We start from the raw sequence: 19309 nt of genomic DNA, 5'->3' as shown, positions 1-19309 counted from the left end.
GCCACCTATCTATATAAAGTGTCCAACTGATTAAAAATCTAAAATCTCTTGTTCCTACATTTTCCACCTCTGTGCTGTAAACACTAGTGGGGCATTCTATTGTGTTTAACCTCTCTAGTAATAATATCATCTGTCATTATGTTCTTGGATTTTGTTTATGCCCACTAAATTAAACTTTTGGCATCTCTGTCTGCCTCTATTTTTCCTGGACTCAGTGCCATTCTCATGGGTGACTCCAGCTAAATTTTGATTCCTCCCAAACTGCTATATTATCTGAATTCTTTGGATAATTCCTCTTCAGGGCATGTCTCTGAAACTAAGAGAGTGTCCAAAAGAGTATGTCTTCTGCAGAGACTAAGAATAAATGGAAATGAATTATTAAAGAGGATCTATAGTGATGAGAACATTATATACAGAGTTCTAGACACTAACTTCTTTGTTTCTTAATTTTAAAATTAAGAATAAACTAAATATTCACTGTGAATTATATTTTCTTATGTTGAAAGAAGCAATTTTACCTTTTATCTGTTAAGCAACTGTATTTTTAGAATCTTCTTAAACTGTAAATATATTAGTTAGAACAAGTGAGACTTCTTTAAATATAATGCAATGTATTGGCAGCACTGTTCTGTGTTGAAAATTTCTTATGTCATATTTTATACACAACATTTCAGGTGTTTTATAACTGTAGTTGTTTGGAAGTAACTGGTATCCAGAACAGAAATTACTCAGCCCATTTGGGTGAATGCCCAAGAGAAGATGCTTGTATAAGGAAATTTTACCCTTTTGTTGCAATACAAGTCTTTAATTTATTTTTTTCTGCACTTGGAGGCACCTCATTTATCATACTGATTGTTAAGTAAGTATGACTTTTAAAAATATTTTCATATGTATGAGACTATGAACACACCTAATGATATAAATATTTTTACATAATATGGTGGGAACAAATTCATATTTTGTAAAATTTTAATTTTCTGAGAATTCATTTTATTAAAATTATTATGAACTCTCAATGCCATAATTAATATATTTACCTCTAATTCTTCTATTAAGAAGTCCAGATTTCATACTTTCTTCTCTTACTAAGAATCTGAATACACAGACTGATAATTGCCTTGGTTGCAAAAGAATCTCCCTAGGATTCTAAAAGAACCTTGAATGTTGAGTTGCCTTCGATCCTAATGGATCTGTCAGGGGAAATCTATTGATTTCACTAAAATAGAGCATTTGAAAATTAGATATAAAAATATGCTTCATTTAATAATAACATTCCAAAGCTTTTAATTCACTCATAGCATGACTTTTAATCCAGTTTAAAAGCATGAGAAGAATTAAATCCAGCATGAGAAGAATTAATTCCTTTCTTGAGTCAATAGACAAGATACAGTGCTTGATGGATATTACATGGTAAATGAAACCAATAAGATACTTGTTGTCATACAGCTTTCAAAATTACAGGAAAGACTGGTGTGAGATAAATAATCTTAAAATCAAAACACATATCTATAAATTGTTCTGAGTTCTAATCAGGAAAAAGACTGCCCTAAAAAGATTTAAAAGGGAAAGTTAATTTAGGATTGAGATGGTGGACTGTGAAGAAGAGGATTCAGAGTATATCCAAAATAAGTAACGTTTATTCTAAACGTCTAAAGAAAAAGCTAAATGAAAGAGTTTCCAGGAGAGTGTCTGGGCGCTGATGCCTTAACACAGGAAAGAGCTGGTGTGTTTGAGGAATGAAAAGAAGCTGGTAGATTTAAGCATACTGAATGAGAGGTTGTGACACATAAGACTGGAGAGTCAGGAAGGGTGCAGAGAATGCATGCCCTACTGGCCAAGTTGATTCAATCACCTAAAACTAATAACATGTAAATAATTGCTCTGAGATCTTAAAAATATACACGTGTAGGTATAATGACCTGGGTTAACATCTAATTTTACTTTTAAAACCTACATTCAAAATGCTTTTAAAATCACAAGTTCACTGTCTGCCAACAGTATGACACGGTAGAGAAGAAAAAAACAAAAGTGTTGTTAACATTTGTTAACATTAATATAAATCTGTAAATTGAATTTACAGTTGTTTAATTTTGATCATGACTGAAAATCTTATCAGATTATTTATACTAAATATTCCACAGTATAGCTCCCATCTTAATATAAAATGTTGTCTACTCGAAAGGTGAAGCCTTCCATATTTGCCAAATTAGATTCATTGACATATTAAAAATAATCTTAAAATTAAATAATAATTTGCATATCAACATGTTTTAGCTTTTTATTTTAAACTCATAAGAAAGTTTTTAAAAACACTATTTCATCATTGATAATATCATATCTATTTCAGAAATTGATTAAATCAGCATTACAACTTGTCAAAAATATTTAACTCTCAATAGCCTTTGATTTTATTGAAAGAAGCATTTTGTGAACCTGACTATGGAATAAAAATATAAACTTCAGTTTGTTAATGATTTTCTAATGCTTACACTATGAAGCTACTTTTTAAACTAGATTAAATAGGCATAAGGACATTCATTTATTTAACACATATTATGTATGACAAGCACAGTTGTATGCATTGAGGATGCATCTGTGAACAAAAGTGATAAAACTTTTATTAGCTTTTAGTAGGGGTGGGGAACGAAGAAATGAATATGTGTAGCAGAATAAACAATAAAAAAGTGAGTAAATATATAAAGTGGAGTAAGTGTGAAGCACTAGAAAGATAAATCAGAGTTAAGAAAATAGAAAGAAATGAGAAAATAGGTAAGAGATACTAGTACAGATACTGTGCATTGGAAGTCCTTTGAGAAAAGACTTGAATGAAGAGATAGAAAATAAAGGCATAAGCCATGCTAAGCGGAGATGGAGGAGGAACAATTCAGGCAAGGTAGGACAAAGGTAAAGGTCCTGGTGTGGAGCGTAGTTAGCATGTACAAGGTCTGAAAACGTGTGTGAGGAAGAAAGAGGTGACAAGTGCAGCAAGAGAGCTAGCCTAGTTCAGATCCCATTCTAAATGTGTTGTGTTTATTCTAAATGTGTTGAGAAGCCCAAGGGGGTATAAGCATAAGCATTAGCATTGCACAGATGGCTTACATAACTAGAAGATCATGCTGGCTGTGCATGGAAAGTGAGTTTTGCGAAAACAACAATGAAGTCAGGGAAAACAGAAGGCTTGAATATTCTTTACAAGATGGAAGCTTGATTGAAGATGGTGATGGTAGGAAAATAGGAAGTAAATAAAGTGAGGCAGGAGAATTGCTTGAACCCGGGAGATGGAGGTCGAAGTGACTCTAGCCTGGGTGACAGAGTGAGACACTGTCTCAAAACAAACTATTAAAAAAAATTAAAAAATTTTTAATAACTTTGTGAGCCACTGTGAAATGAATTAAGAAATCAGTACTAAGAGGAACCCTCAGAATGATATGAATAATGAAAGTTAAATAATCTCCAGAATGATTGCTGGGTCTATGATAAAATTAAGGCAGAAATTATTTTAAACATTTCGAATGAATGAAAAAGTAAACAAAACACCAAAAACCTCTGAGATACAGCAAAAGCACAGCTAAGCAGAAAATTTATAGTGTTAAATGCCTACATCAAAAACATAGAAAGATCTCAAATTAATAACCTAATGTTACGCCCAAAGTAGAAAAACAAGGACAAACTCTACTCAAAATTACTAGAAAGAAAGAAAGAAAGAACAAAGATCGGAGCAAAAATAAATGAATTTCAGACCAGAAAAAACTCAAAAGCTAAATGAAATGAAACTCTTTATTTGAAAACCTAGACAAAAATTGATAAACTGCTACCTAGGGTAACCAAGAAGAAGAGAGAAGATTCAAATAAGCCAAATCAGAAATAATAAAGGTGTCATTACAACTGATACAACAGAAATGAAAGAAATGAAGAAGATCAACAGAGACTATTATGAGCATCTCTACATTCATAAAATGAAAATACCAGAGGAAATACACAAAATACTGGAAACATGCAACCTTCTAATTTTGAACATGGTAGAACAAAAATCTTGAACATACAAATAATGAATAGCAAAATTGAATTAGTAATAAAAATTCCCAACAAGAAAAAGCCCTGGAACAGATGGATTCATTACTGAAATATACCAGACATACAAGAAAGGATCAATACCAATCCTACTAAAACTGTTCCAAAAAATTGAGGAGTAAGTAATCTTTCCTAACTCATCATGTAAAGCAGGCATCGCCCTGACTGACACAATGACATGCAAGGACAAACACAAAATAGAAAACTATAAACCAATATCCCTGATGAATATATTAAAAAGTTATCAATAAAATACTAGCAAATCAAATCCAATAGCACATAAGAAAAATTTTATAACAGCATCAAGTTGCTTTTATTCTAGGGATGAAAGTTTGGTTCAACATACATGAATCAATAAATGTGATTTGCCACATAGACAAAATTAAAAAACATATGATCAGATAAAATTTAAACAAAAATCACATGATCATCTCAATAGATGCGGAAAAAGTTATTTGATAAATTTAACGTCCCTTGAGTTCATATCCTTTGCAGGGACATGGATAAAGCTGGAAATCCTTATTCTCGGCAAACTGATACAAGAACAGAAAATCGAACACCTCAGGTTCTCACTCATAACTGGGTGTTGAACAATGAAAACATATGGACATGGGGAGGGAAACATCACACACCAGGGCCTGTCACAGGGTAGGGGACTAGGGGAGGGATAGCATTAGGAAAAATACCTAATGTAGATGACAGGGTGATAGATGCAGCAACCACCATGGCACATGTGTACCTATGTAACAAACCTGTACATTCTGCATATGTACCCCAGAACTTAAAGTATAATACTTAAGAAAAAGAAAAATTTAACATCCTTTCATGACAAAAATCCTCAACAATCTAAGCATCAGAGGAACATACCTCACAATAATAAAAGCTATATATGACAAACCCACTGCCAACATCATACTGAAAGGGAAGAAGTTGAAAGCATTTTCCCGGGACCTGAAACAAGACAACTATATCTATTTTGACCACTCCTACTGCACATAGTATGGGAAGTTCTAGCTAAAGCAATCAGGCAATAGAAAGAAAGAAGAGGTATCCAAATTAGAAAAGAAGAAGTCAAATAAACTTTGTTCACTGATGATATGCAACAAAAGCAACACAAATAGACTAATGGGACTTAAACTAAAAAGTTCCTGCACAGCAATAGAAATAATCAACGGAGTAAATAGACAACTTCCAGGATGGGAAAAAATACTTACAAACAATACATCTGACAAAGGGCTAATATTCTTAATCTATAAGAAATACAAAAAACTCAACAAGAAAAAAAAATTTAAGAGGATAAATAATATGACCAGTAATTTTCAAAAGACAGACAGTCAACAAACAAACATGACAAAATGCTCAATATTATTAATCATCAGAGAAATGAAAATTAAAGCTACAATGAGATTGTATTTTATACCAATCACAATGGCCATTATTAAGAAGTCAAAAAGCTAGATACTGGTAAGAATGCTGAGAAAAAGGAATGCTTATTTACTGTTGAGAATACAAATTAGTACAACCTTTATGAAAAACAATGTGGAGATTTTTCAAATAACCGAAAATAGAACTATCATTTGGCCCGGCAATCCCACCATTGGGTAGCTACAAAAAGGAAAGTAAATCATTTTATGACAAAGACGCATGCTTATGCATATGTATATAACACTGACTAGACCATAAAAAAATTAGTATCTTCAGAGACATAAAGTCTGTTCTAATCACTTTCTCATACAATTTTCATACGTACCCATTAAGCCATGTTGAAATCATGATGCATTGAATAAATAAGGAAACATTATTATCTCTCAAATGTTTGCCTTTTAAAACAATTAAAATATAACTTTATATAATGGAGCCATTCAACAGAGGGCTTAATTCCATCATAAAGAAAAACAACACAAGAAAAGCTTTAATGTTGTCTCAGTGTGATACTTTAATGACATTTAATGTTCCTTTGCCTTTATTTTATTTCAGAATTGTTCAACCTGAATTGAAATCACTTGCACTGGGTTTCCAGTCAATGGTTATACGAGCACTAGGTATGATGAAAAAATATATGTTTACATATATATTAAATTTAAGTTATAAATATCCATGTCAAGGCTTAAAGACCAAATGTAATGAATCTTTAATTATGATAGTATATAAAATTAGTATCATTTATATTTCGGTGATAAACAGTAAGAGACAGAGTAAATTGAGTGACCTAAAAAAGAATTTGATTGTTAATTATAGGTTAAGTCAATCTGTTAAGACTAAGGAATTACTGTATTTATATTACACTCTTTCAAACACTAAGATAGATGCTTCCCTAAATTTTTCTTTTTTCAAAAAAATAAGAATATTTCCTCCCGGTAGGCAGAGTGAAGGGCCTAACTTCTTAACTGAAGCATGATTTAGACAAGGCCTAAAGTAGCTTTGGAAGAGTGGGAATCTGCCTGGGGACTCTGGTCACACAATGGTCAAATTGCAATGGAGAAATTGTCTAGGAAGTATATTTGATGAGAAGGTCACAAATCCTCAAAGTTAAACAGAAGAAATATAGAAGCAACAGAAGAGAGAAGACGAGATGCTGTAGTATTCCAGTGTTTTTTTTTTTTTCTTACAATTCCCTTTTGTGTATCTTTAATCTCCCAGCCTCTGCACAACCTGGCAGTTTTCTAACTTCAGATTCAATAGAGATACATCAGTGCTAGAACCTGGGTTGCAGAAGCTAAAAGTAATATCTGGGTTGTTAGTACTCCTTCTAATACATAGAAATGAACCGATGAGAATGGAGTAAAATTTTTTAGCAATAGAAAATAGAAAAAAAATGAGTTTCACCATTCTAATTCTGAGTATCTTATTTTGATGTGTCCAATATGTGGCACAATGGAACCTAAATGCACCTATGGAAAAAATACACAGTTACTACAAAACTTCCAATTCACAAGCAGTTGTCTTGAATACAATAAATGTGTGAATTGTGGAAGGCTTATATGGTGTATTTACCTGAAAAAGTCATTCAGAAAACAGGTTATGAGTTTTTAAATTATAGTAATTAGGATCAAGTTTGTTACTTAAAACAATTCATTACAGTGGCATTATGTGGGGAAAATAAATTGTTGGCACATATTTTTCATTTTTCAAAGGGTGGCCATGATTTTTGAAACCTGAAAACTTCTCACGCATTTCCTCAGTACCAGTTTTCTTCAGATACATTAGCCTCAGTCCCTTGTCATTCTAAGATTTCTTACTCTGAAAAAAGGAGACTGATGAAAAGTAAATGGAATAAGAAAATTGTGATATATAAATCGCTATCATTTTTTACATGACAAAATAAATTATTCACCACAATACAAAAAAAGAACAAAGTAAAGTTATGACTACTTTAATTCTACCATCTGAAGGATAGCTCTCTACTGGCATGTCCCTAAACTTCTTTATCAAACTACCTTTGCCTAGAACCAGGAGCCAATCTCAGAATTCATTACAATAGCAGTAGAAGCAGATGGACACTTATTATATAAACAACATATCTTTCTGTGAAAAGCCTCACATTCTGCAGAATCATTAGCTAAAAATAAAAATTAACTAAGGAAAAGACCACGGAAAACTTACGTGTCATTGTGATCAGAACACTAACACAAACAAAATTTAGTGCCACATGCCCTAACTTAGACAGCCTAAGCTGCTTCAGGAGGTATTTACAAATGTCCATAACCAATTGGTAGAAAATCGCTGGACTATCAGCTCTAATGACATCAAGAAGTGGGAAGTAGAAGTCTGAGCCCAGAAAAAAGTGCAACCTGCCAAGAGCTAAGCACTCCCTGAAGCTCAGCCTATACTTATCGGAGAAGGGAGTTCTAATGAAGCATCCACTTTTAAATTCTCTTAAAATAGTGTTTAAAAAAAAAGTCTGCCTTTACAGCAGTTGAGCCAAGATCGTTTTCCTTTCCCCACAAAATTGTAATTCTACTCCATTTCAGCTTTCTTTGCCTAAAAAAAAAAATACCATATTAACCAACATAACTTCCAAGTTTTACTAAAAACATTATCTCTTTAACCATTCAGGCTTAAGTTAATTGGTACCATAAGAAGAACAGAGTGTAGATGCATGTATGTAGGGAGGGTAAAATACAGTAGGTAAAAGACGACAATGACATTACTACATGATTTGGGTCTAAGAGATTTTTAATAATCTTTATTATTGGGTAGATGCAGGATAAAATAATAAAAGAATCCTCCAAATTTTTAAACTTTTAATTTATCAAAATGTATCAATGTGAAATATCACAAAGTTACATTTAAAATATGTTCCCTGGACTGACAGCTTCTCTTCTATTACAGGAGGAATTCTAGCTCCAATATATTTTGGAGCTCTAATTGATAGAACATGTATGAAGTGGTCTACCAACAGCTGTGGCACACGTGGGTCTTGTAGGATATATAATTCCACATTATTTTCGTAAGTGGTCATAAATATATTTCATTGATTTATTTTTTCTTTGACTATATTCTTAAATAATATCATTTTTATTATATATTAATAATGATAGCTGCCACTGAATGAAAACTTACTTTGAATGCAGTATGGTATCGAGCCATCTGGTGTCTCATTTTAGTATTTATAGAAAGTACAGGAAATGAATATTTTCTTCTATTCCATTAAATATGAAGGAACTATGATTCAAGTATAATAACCAACATGTCAAAAATCACAGGTAATAAAAAATGACTCGGATTTGTATGTGAATCTTTTTTGTTTCTGAAACTCTTCTCATATTAATATATATGGATAAATATACACATGTAAATATGGTCATATTCATATATATTCAATGGCCTCTGACTTCTCTGGGAAAACATAAAATCACTAGCTGGGGCTCTGATCGTATATCAATTAAGAAAAAAAGGGAAAACATGTTTCTATGTTACTCTATTCATGGGGAGAGATACTCCATAAGTGACCTGAAGATAACTGCATGGACATCTGAAAAAACAAAAAGGTACAATTATACCTTACCTCTTTAAAAAACTAATGTCAAATTCATATATTGACCAATTACACATTTTAAAATGTGAAACTATATGTATTAAAACTCATAGTATAAATTCTTTCAATTATCTAGGAGGAAGCAAAAATGTGTTTCTAAGTATGACCCAAATACCCAAAAACATAATAGAAAAAAAGATAAAATATTTGTGAAACTGCATCATTAAACTTTTAAAAAAGCAAATTTCAAAATGGAAGTATAAAGTAGGAGAAGAATTTGCAACTTGTAACACAGACACAGGCAAATATCCTAAATATAAAAGGAGCTCTTAGAAATCAGCAAAAACAACACCCAGTGCAGGCAAGGATGCAAAACAATAGGAATATCCTTTCAGTTTTCTTTCATTGCTGGTGAAAATGTAAAAATAGTAGAGCCATGGTAGAAGACAGTCTGGAAGTTTCTTACAAAGCAAAACCTGGGCTTATTATATGGTTAAGTAATCATGCACCTAGGTATTTACCTAAGTTAGATGAATACAAGTCCCCACAAAAACCTGCACTTGAATATGAAGAAATGGAAGCAAGCAAGATGTCTTTCAATAGGTGAATGGATAACCAAACTGGGGTACATTCATACAATAGCAAATTATTCATCAATAGAAAAAAGTGACCTGTCAACTTACAAAAAAAAAAAAAAAAAAAGAAAAGAAAGAAACTAAATGTATATAGCTAAGTAAAAGATGGCAGTCTAAAGCCTCTGGGGCCAGATGCGGTGGCTCATGCCTGTAATCCCAGCACTTTGGGAGGCCAAGGCCGGCAGATCACGAGGTCAGGAGTTCGAGACCAGACTGACCAACACGGTGAAACCTTTTCTCTACTAAAAATAGAGTGTGCACCTGTAATCTCACCTACTCAGGAGGCTGAGGAGAATTGCTTGAACCCAGGAGGTGGAGGTTGCAGCAGTGAGCAAGATCACCCCACTGCACTCCAGCCTGGCTGACAGAGGGAGACTACATCTCTGGGCCTGGTGCGGTGGCCCAGGCCTATAATCCAGGCACTTTGGGAGTCCAAGGTGGGAGGATCTATGAGGCCAGGAGTTTGAGATCAGCCTGTACAGCATGGGAAAACGCTGTCTCTACTAAAAATACAAAAACTACCAGCTATTCAGGAGGCCGAGGCGGGAAAATTGCTTGAACCCAGGAGGTGGAGGTTGCGGTGAGCTGAGATCACGCCATTGCACTCCAGCCTGGGTAACAAGAGCGAAACTCCGTCTCAAAAAAAAAACACTAGCCAGGCACTTTGGTGCACATCTGTAATCTCAGCTGTTCGGAAGTCTGAGGCATGAGAATCCCTTGAACCCAGGAGGCAGAGTTTGCAGTGAACTGAGATCATGCTACTGAACTTCAACCTGGCTGACAGAGCAAGACTCTGTTGCAAAAAAGGAAAAAAAATTAAAAACATTTAAAGAAGCTTCTGACTATATTTTTCTAACTGTATGACCTTTTAGAAAAGGCCAAACTATGAAGACAATGAAAGATCAGTGGTTCCTAGGAGCTCAGTGAGGAAGAGACAGGGATGAGTAGCTGGAGCACAGGGCATTTTTAGGGTGGTGAAATGATTCTGTATGATATTATAATGTTTGATACACATTATATATTTGTCTAACCTATGGACCCATACCCATACAACTACAAACCAGATAAAAAGTGAACTGTAATCTAAAATATGAACTTAATAATAATGCATTAATATTGTTCATCAATTGCAACAAAGGTACCACAGTAATACAAACTGTTAATGATAGGTGAAACTGCATGTGTGGGGCGGGGAGTATACACAACTTCTCATACTTTCTGTATAGTTTTTCTGTAAATCTAAAATTTCTGTGAAAAGTATGTTCTATTAAAAAAAATCAAATATCTCCCAAAGAAAATAATCACTAATGGCTACTTACTCAGTTGATTGTTTCTTTTGTTGCACAGAAGCTCTTTAGTATAATCAAGTCTTTTGTTTATTTTTGTTTTTGTTGTATTTGATTTTAGGCCTAGGTCAGTGTCCAGAAGAGTGTATTTTAGTTTTTCTTCTAGGATTTTCATAGTTTCATGTCTTGGATTTATACCTTTTATTCATGTTCGGTTAGTTTTTGTATATGGTGAAAGGGAAATGTTTACTTTTATTCTTCTGCACATCGATAGCCAAGTTTCTTAGCACCGATAATGGAATAGACTGTCATTTTCCCATTGTTTATTTTTTTTTCAACTTTGTCACAGATAAGTCGGTTGTAGGTTTGTGGCTTTATTTTGGGTTTCTATTCTGTTTCATTCATCTATGTGTGTATATTTGTATCAGTATCATGCTCTTTTAGTTATGATAGCTTTGTAATATAATTTGAAGTTAGGTAATGTGATGCCTCTGCTTTATTCTTTTGGTTTAGGATGGGTTTGGTTATTCAGGCTCTTCTTGTGTGTGTCCATATGAATTTTAGAATTTTTTTAATTCTGTAAAAAAGATGACATTAGTAATTTAGTAGAAATTGCACTGAACCTGGTAGATCGCTTTGGGCAATATGGTCATTTTAATGTTGTTGATTGTTTCAAGCCATGAGCTTGAAATGTTTTTTCCTCTGTGTCATGTGTGATTTATTTCATCAATTTTTTGTGCTTCTTCTTTGAGATACCTTTTACCTCCTAGGTTAAATGTATTCCTAGACATTTTATTTTTTGCAGATGGGATTAAGTTATTGATTTAGTTCTCAGGTTAAACATTATTGGTGTATAGAAACGTTACTAAATTTCACAATTCTATTTTATATTCCTAAACTTTACTGAAGTCATTTATCAGAGCTGAGAGTTTTTAGGTAGAATCTTTAGGGTTTTCTAGGCATGAGGTTATGTCTTCAGTGAATAGACATAATTTGGTATCCTCATTTCCTCTTTGGATGCCTTTTATTTCTTTTTCTTGCGGCATTGCTCTGGGTAGGATGTAAGAGTGGTAAGAGTAGACATCCTTGACTTTTTCCAGTTCCTAGGGGAAATGCTTTCAACATTTCTGTATCCGTCTATCCTTGAATGGCTATAAAGAACTACCTGAGAGTCACTAATTGACAAGAAAAGAGATTTAATAGACTCACAGTTCTGCAAGCTGTACAGTAAGCATAGCTGGTGAGGCCTCAGCAAACTTAAAGTCATGGAGGAAAGTGGAAGGGGAAGCAGGCATATCTTCACAGGGCTGGCAGCTGAACATGAGAGAGAGAGCAAAGGAGGAGATGTTACACACTTTCAAACAACCATATCTTGTCAGAACTCTACCACGAGATAGCATTAGGGGGATGGTGCTAAACCATTAGAAACTACCCCCAGAACCACCCCCTAATGATTCAATCACCTCCAACCACACCTGACCCCTGACATCAGGAATTACAATTCAGTGTGAGATTAGGGTGGGGACACAGAGCCAAACCATTTCAATTTCCCTTTTCAGTATGACTTTGGCTGTAGTTTTCTCATAGATGGCTCATTGTTCTAAGGTATGTTTCTTCAGTGTCTCGTTTGTTGAGGCTTTTTATCATGAAGCAATGTAAAATTTTATCAAATGCATTTTATCTGTCTGTAAAGGTATTCGCATGGTTTTTGTATTTAATTCTGTTTATATGGCATAAAACATCTATTGATTTGCATATGTTGAAACATTCTGGTATCCAAAGAATAAAATACACTTTATTGTGATGGTATCTTTTTTATTTACTGCACATTTGGTTTGATAGTATTTTGTTAAAGACTTTTTTGTCTATATTCATAAGGGATATTGGTCTTTAGTTTTCTTTTGTGTGTATGTTCTTGCCAAATTTTGGTATCAGAATGATACTGGTTTTGCAGAATGAGTTTGAAAATAATCTGTCCTCCTTAATTGGAATAGTTTTAGTAAGATTAAGACCAGCTTTCTTTTGTACATCTGATAAAATTTAGCTGTGAATTTGTCTGGTCCTGGGCGTTTTGGTTTGTTACATATTTTATTACTGAATTAATTTTGTAGCTTGTCTTTGGTCTGTTCAGTATAACAATTTCTTTGTGGTTCAATCTTGGAAGACTGTGTTTCTAGGAATCTATTCATTTCCTCTAGGCTTTCTAATTTGTGTGTGTAGAGATGTTCATGGTATTCTTTAAGAATATTTTATTTCTATGATGTCAACTATAATGTCACTTTTGTCATTCTGATTCTGCTTATTTAAAGCTTATTTTTCTTGATTAATCTGGCTAGTGGCCTATCAATTTTGTTTACTTTTTCAAAGAACCAAGTTTCTGTTTTATCGACCCATTGCATGTGTTTATTTTTCTCAATTTCATTTTATTCTGCTTTGATATTTATTATTTCTTGTCTTCTGGATTGATTTGTTCTTGTTTTTCAAATTCCTTTAGGTGTGTTGTTAGGTAGTTATATGAGATCAGTATATTCTTTGATTTAAGTGAAACTACCCAGTGATTTCACCTTGCCCATTGCCTAGACAGAACTGATATATCAAGACAGAGGAATTGCAATAAAGAAAGAGTAATTTATTCAGAGCTGGCTACACAGAAGACCAGTTTTATTATTACTCAAATTGGTATCTCTGAAAATTTGAAGACTGGAGTTTTTAAAGATAATTTGGTGGATAGGGGCCCAGTGAGTCAGAAGTTCTGATTGGTCAGGTCAAAGGTGAAATCACAGGAAGTCCATGCTTTATTCTTGTGCTAAGCCAGTTCCTCAGTGGGGACCATGGAACCAGATAAGCTAGTTTGTCTATCTGGGTGGTGCAAACTGATCTGTCCAGTTAAGTGTCTGCTAAATGTCTCAACTTCTGATCTTGGGTTTTACAACAGTGATGTTATTCTCAGGAGCAATTTGGATAGGGTCAGAATCTTGTAGCTTTTAGCTACATGGCTCCTAAACCATAATTTCTAATCTTCTGACTAATTTGTTAGTTCTGCAAAGGCAGTCTAGTCCCCAGGAAAGAAGGGGGTTTGTTTTAGAAAAGGGATTTTATTCCTTCCGTTTTTCAATTTCCAAAGTATCAACTAAGTTATTCCCAGCATTAGTAGCAAAAGGAATAATTATTTGCCATATACATTCTTTTTTAAAATTGGTTTTGTTGAAACTTTGCTCTATAAGAAATATTATATTGTCTTTTTAAAGCCTTGAAGTCCCACCATGGGTTTGTGCTATCAAATACCTGTAGGAGTTGGGTAAATTTTTCTCCTCTCAAGGTCCGAAGATAAATTGTGCCAAGAGGAAAGGGACATTCTTACCACAGTTGAGGAACACTCTACAGGGAATGCGTAGACAAGGTGTAAGGCCAGGTTTTCCTAGGGGCTCCTATTGGCTCTATAAGTCAACTTTTTTTAAAAGAAAGCATTCCATTCCATTCCAGGTAAAGCCTTGGTAAAATAACCAGTTATTACATTTAAGTCCTGTTATAAGAAAAAAACATACTCTTGTTGCACTTATGCAAATAATTATACTGTCATAAGTTGAGAATACCTACAATTTTTTTTTAATTCTGGAGAAAATAGAGGAAAAGGAATATTCTCCAAAATGTATTCCCAGGAGTATACTTTACTCAGTTGCTAAAAGTTGTAAACACTCAGAAGAAAAAATTTTATTGACTCTGAGAAACAAGTGAATTAGCAGTGTTTAACATAGCAGCAATGTTTAACATGATAGTCCCAGAAGTCTGTGTTTTTTTCCTCTATTCCAATAGCAGAATTTCTAAAATTATTAGAGACCTGCATTCATGAGTACCTGTCAGAGTCCTCTGATCCTAAACTGCCTATCAAAATTTTAGGAGTTTCCCATTATTTTGAAACATATACCAATAACTTATTTATACAAATACAGTCCAAAGAAAGCTAAAGACCCTTTAATATTTGGCAATGCTTCCTGTATGATTTTTGTACTCAATAAAACAAATATGTTATTTTTAGACTTTAGTAAATCTAGTATCTAAAAGATTAATTAGGTCAGAAAAAAGAAATACTCATAATTTAGAATTTGACTTTGGAAAGTTTATCAAGTATCAAAGATTCAAAACACTGGATATCACAAAATTGGATCACAGGTTATTTATTTAGTCAAAGTGGTAACTCAAGACTCCTAAAGAAGCCAAATTATGATCCTCAAAGAGGCTAAACCAAGTGGGAGAAGGAAGAAGGTGTTGGCAGTGCCTAGAATACTCACAAAATCAGTTTAGAGACAGACATTATTTCCAGGAACTATTTCTCCATTGCAATTAAATACATGCACATTGGGTCAGCAGCACCCTGACAGTAGAGATAATGCCAGAGTTAGCCCACAGTCCAAGAGAACCAGGTGACCACTTGGGCTGGCTGGATCCAGCACCAGAGCAGGACTACTGAACCGTGGGCAGGTAGGCACAAGGGCAGTCGCAGCTGAGATCCCCAGTTTGTAACCACCTAATGGGTTCACCTTGCCCACTGCCTAGACAGAGCATATTTATCAAGAAAGAGCTTATTTATCAAGACAGGATTTGCAGTAAGAGTAATTCATGCAGAGCCAGCTGTGCAGGACACCAGAGTTTTATTATTACTCAGATAAGTCTCTGAGAATTTGAGGATTGGAGTTTTTAAAGATAATTTGGTGGGTAGGGGGCCAGTGAGTCAAGAGTTCTGATTGGTTCAGAGATGAAATTATAGGGAATTGATACTGTCCTCTTGTACTGAGTCAGTTCCTGGGAAGTGGCCACAGGATGAGATAAGCCAGTTTATCAATCTGGGTGGTGCGAGCTGATCTGTGAAGTTCAGGGTCTGCAAAAATATACTAAGTACTGATTTAAGGTTTTACAGTAGTGATGTTATCATCAGAAGCAATTTGGGTAGAGTTAGAGTCTTGTAGCCTCCAGATGCATTAGCTCTAACCCAATTTCTAATCTTTTGGCTAATTTGTTTATCCTACAAAGGTAGACTATTTCTCAGAATAGAAGGTGATTTGTTTTGGGAAAGAACTGTTATTGTCTTGACTTTAAATTCTAAGCTGTAAACCAAGTTTCTCCCAGAGTTAGTTCGGCCTACACCCAGAAATGAACAAGAGCAGCTTGGAGGATAGAAGCAAGATGGAGTTGATTATGCTAGATCTCTTTCACCAGGTTATAATTTTTCAGTGACAATTTCATAGGCGTTTAGTGCAATAAACTTTCCACTTTCCACTATAGAGGTTTTTGAATGCTTTGTCTTGATTTTCGTTTCTTTAAAACAAAAAATTGTGTTCTATCCTAATTTTGTTATTTACCCAAAAGTAAGTCAGGACCAAGTTATATATTTTTTTGTAATTGTGTAATTTTGAGAGTTGCTCTTGACATTGATTTCTATATTTATTCCACTGTGGTCCATAAAGATGTTTGTTATAACTTTGATTTTAAAAAAATTATTGACTTATGACTTAGAAGGTGGTTAGTTTTAGAGAATGTTTCATGAACAGATGAAAAAAAGTATTTTCTCTGATTTTGGGGTGAAGTATTCTGTGGATGTCTATTAGGTTCAACAGGTAAAGTCTAGTTCAAGTCCAATGTTTCTTTGTGAGCTTTTGGCCTTGATGATGTAACTAGTGCTGTCAGTCTGGTGTAGAAGCTTATTACTCATTATATTACTTTGTATCACTTTACTTAGGTCTGATAGTATTTATTTCATAAATATGGTTGCTTCAGTATTGAGTGTATATATTTAAATTAGTTAAATCTTACTGAATTGAATGCTTTATCATTATATAATACACTTCTTTGTTTTTGAGAAAACCTGTTGTTTGTTTAAGGTCTGTTTTATTTGATACCAAGATAGGAATTCCTGCTTATTTTTGCTTTCTATTTGAAAGATAGATCTTTCTTCATCCTTTTACTTTGGGTCTGTGGGTGTCCTTACATACAAGATGGCTTCCTTAGGGCAGCAGAAGGTTGTCTTTTTTTTTTTTTTAATCCACTTTGCTACTCTATATCCCTTATTTGGAGCATTTGGGCAATTTACATTCAAAGTTAATATTGTTATGCAAGATTTTGTACCTCTCATACTGTTGTTGGCTACTTGCTTTGTTGTTAGCTAGTTGCAATTGTGTAGTTACTGAATAGAATCTGTAGGCTTTCTAATTATGTGTGCTTTCATGGTAGCAAGTACTGGTCTTTTGTTTCCCTGTTTCCAACTCCTTTGAGCCTTTTTTCTTGAACTGTTCTGGTGGTGACATACTCCCTTAGCGTTTACTGGTCTGGGAAAGATTTCTACTTTATTTATAAATCTTCATTTGAGAGGTTATGAAGTTCTTGGCTCTTATTATTATTATTTTGTAAGTCTAACACTAAGCCCCAATCTCTTCTAGCTTGTAATATGTCTGCTGGGAAGTTCACTTTTAGTCTGATGGTATTTCCTTCATAAATAATTTGCCCTTTCATCTAGCTGCCTTTAAGATTTGTTCTTTCATGTTGAACTTAGGCAGTCTGTTGACTGTATTCCCCTAGCATGGTGGTTTTGTATAGTATCTCATAGGTGTTCTCTGAATTTCTTGTATATGGATGTAAAGCTCTCTAGCAGTATTATTTTTTTATTTCTGAATTATTCCCACAACTGTGTTTTCTAAGTTGCTTACTTTTTCTTTTCTCTCATTAATGCTAAAATCATAAGTCTTGTTGCTTTAAATAATTCCACGTTTCCCGAAGGTATTACTCATTTTTTTTACCTTCTGTTTTCTTTTATAACTGTGTTAATTTGAAAGACCAGTTTCAAGATTGTATTAGTCAGGGTTATCTAGAGTGTATAAAATTTGGTGGAAATGGGCAGGGGAGGTTCACTAGTTTCTCATTCTCAGCTGGCAGAACTAATAGAATATATATATCACACATATTTACAATAAACTACACAATTGTATTGTAGCTACATATATATCACATAGTTACAATAACTACAGAATTGTAACAAAATATATATATCACACGTAGTTATAATAACTACACAATTGTATTATAACTATATATATATATATCACAAATAGTTACAATAACTACAAAATTGCAACTACAAAGCAACTAACATATATCTATGGGAGTGTGTGTGTATATGTGTGTATATATATATATATATATGGGAGTGTATATATATATATATATATATATGGGAATATATATATGGGAGTATATACATGGGAGTATAGTATATAATATATATGGGAGTATATTCTGCAGGCTAGCCACCCAGTTGTCTATATATATATGGGAGTATAGTATATATATATGGGAATATGTGTGTATTTATATATACATATATATATGTTAGTTGCTTTGTAGTTGCAATTGTATAGTTAATAGGATCTGTAGGATTTGTTTGTAGTTGCAATTGTGTAGTTAGTAGGTTTGTTAGATTGTTAGATAGTTGCTCATATATATATGAGCTCATATATATATATATATGGGAGTTTATAAAGGAGTATTAACTCACCCGATCGCAAGGTCTCACAATAGGCCATCTGCAAGCTGAGGAGCAAGGAAACCAGTCCAAGTCCTAAAGCTGAAGAACTTGGAGTTTGATGTTTGAGGGCAGAAAGCATCCAGCACGGGAGAAAGATATAGGCTGGAAGACTAAGCCCTCAATTAGCTATCGCAAAGATCTTTAATTATTTTTTATGCTCAGTCTAATTTATTGCCAAAGCTTCCAACTGTATTTTGGAATTCTTTTGATAATTTTTTTTAATTCTGGAAGTTCCATTGGCGTTTTCTTAATATATCCATCTCAACTTTCATATTCTAAATTGTTTTTCTGTTTTCATTCATTGGTTTTCAACTTTTTCTTAGATCTTATGATGTTTTCTTGCAAGTTATATTTTGAATTCTTTATCTGTTATTTAAAACTTTTCAATCTGGTTAATATCCATTGCTAGAGAGCTAGTGTGATCCTCTGGAGTTGTCAAGATATTCTATGTGTTCTGCCAAAGTTCTTGTGCTGATTTCTTCTCATTTGAGGAAGCTGACACTTCTTACTTTGAATTTTCCCTTGTTTGAATAGGACATTTTAATTTTTTAATTATTTCTTTTCTTGAAGATATGACTGTGGTGTATGTTGCATATGATGGTTTAGCCTCATTTCTGGGTTTCATAAAGCCGAGGCTTAGAAGGAGTCCCTTGGTTGTGGGTAGATTCTGTGCAGTTGTTTTCTTAGATGTCACTTGTTGTTATGATATATTAGACATAAGATCTGACACACTATCTCCTATGGGGCTGAGGGTATGAAAGTCTCA

The 19309-nt window shown here is 33.7% G+C and overlaps 1 protein-coding gene across 1 annotated transcript in view; it reads left to right on the top strand.

Annotated features, from left to right (window-relative positions):
• The window catches only part of LOC118144205 (solute carrier organic anion transporter family member 1B1), a 129163-nt gene that overhangs the window by 104319 nt on the left and 5535 nt on the right, over positions 1-19309 (top strand). The window contains exons 13-15 of the mRNA XM_035256128.3: positions 675-859; positions 6049-6113; positions 8404-8521. Of these exons, the coding sequence (XP_035112019.3) occupies positions 675-859; positions 6049-6113; positions 8404-8521 (368 nt within the window). The remainder of the gene's footprint in view (positions 1-674; positions 860-6048; positions 6114-8403; positions 8522-19309) is intronic.

The sequence above is a fragment of the Callithrix jacchus genome, chromosome 9 (assembly GCF_049354715.1).
Source record: "Callithrix jacchus isolate 240 chromosome 9, calJac240_pri, whole genome shotgun sequence".
Lineage (NCBI taxonomy): Eukaryota > Metazoa > Chordata > Mammalia > Primates > Cebidae > Callithrix > Callithrix jacchus.
The sequence above is the reverse complement of the archived record's forward strand: the minus strand, read 5'-3'. Positions and strand labels throughout refer to the sequence as shown.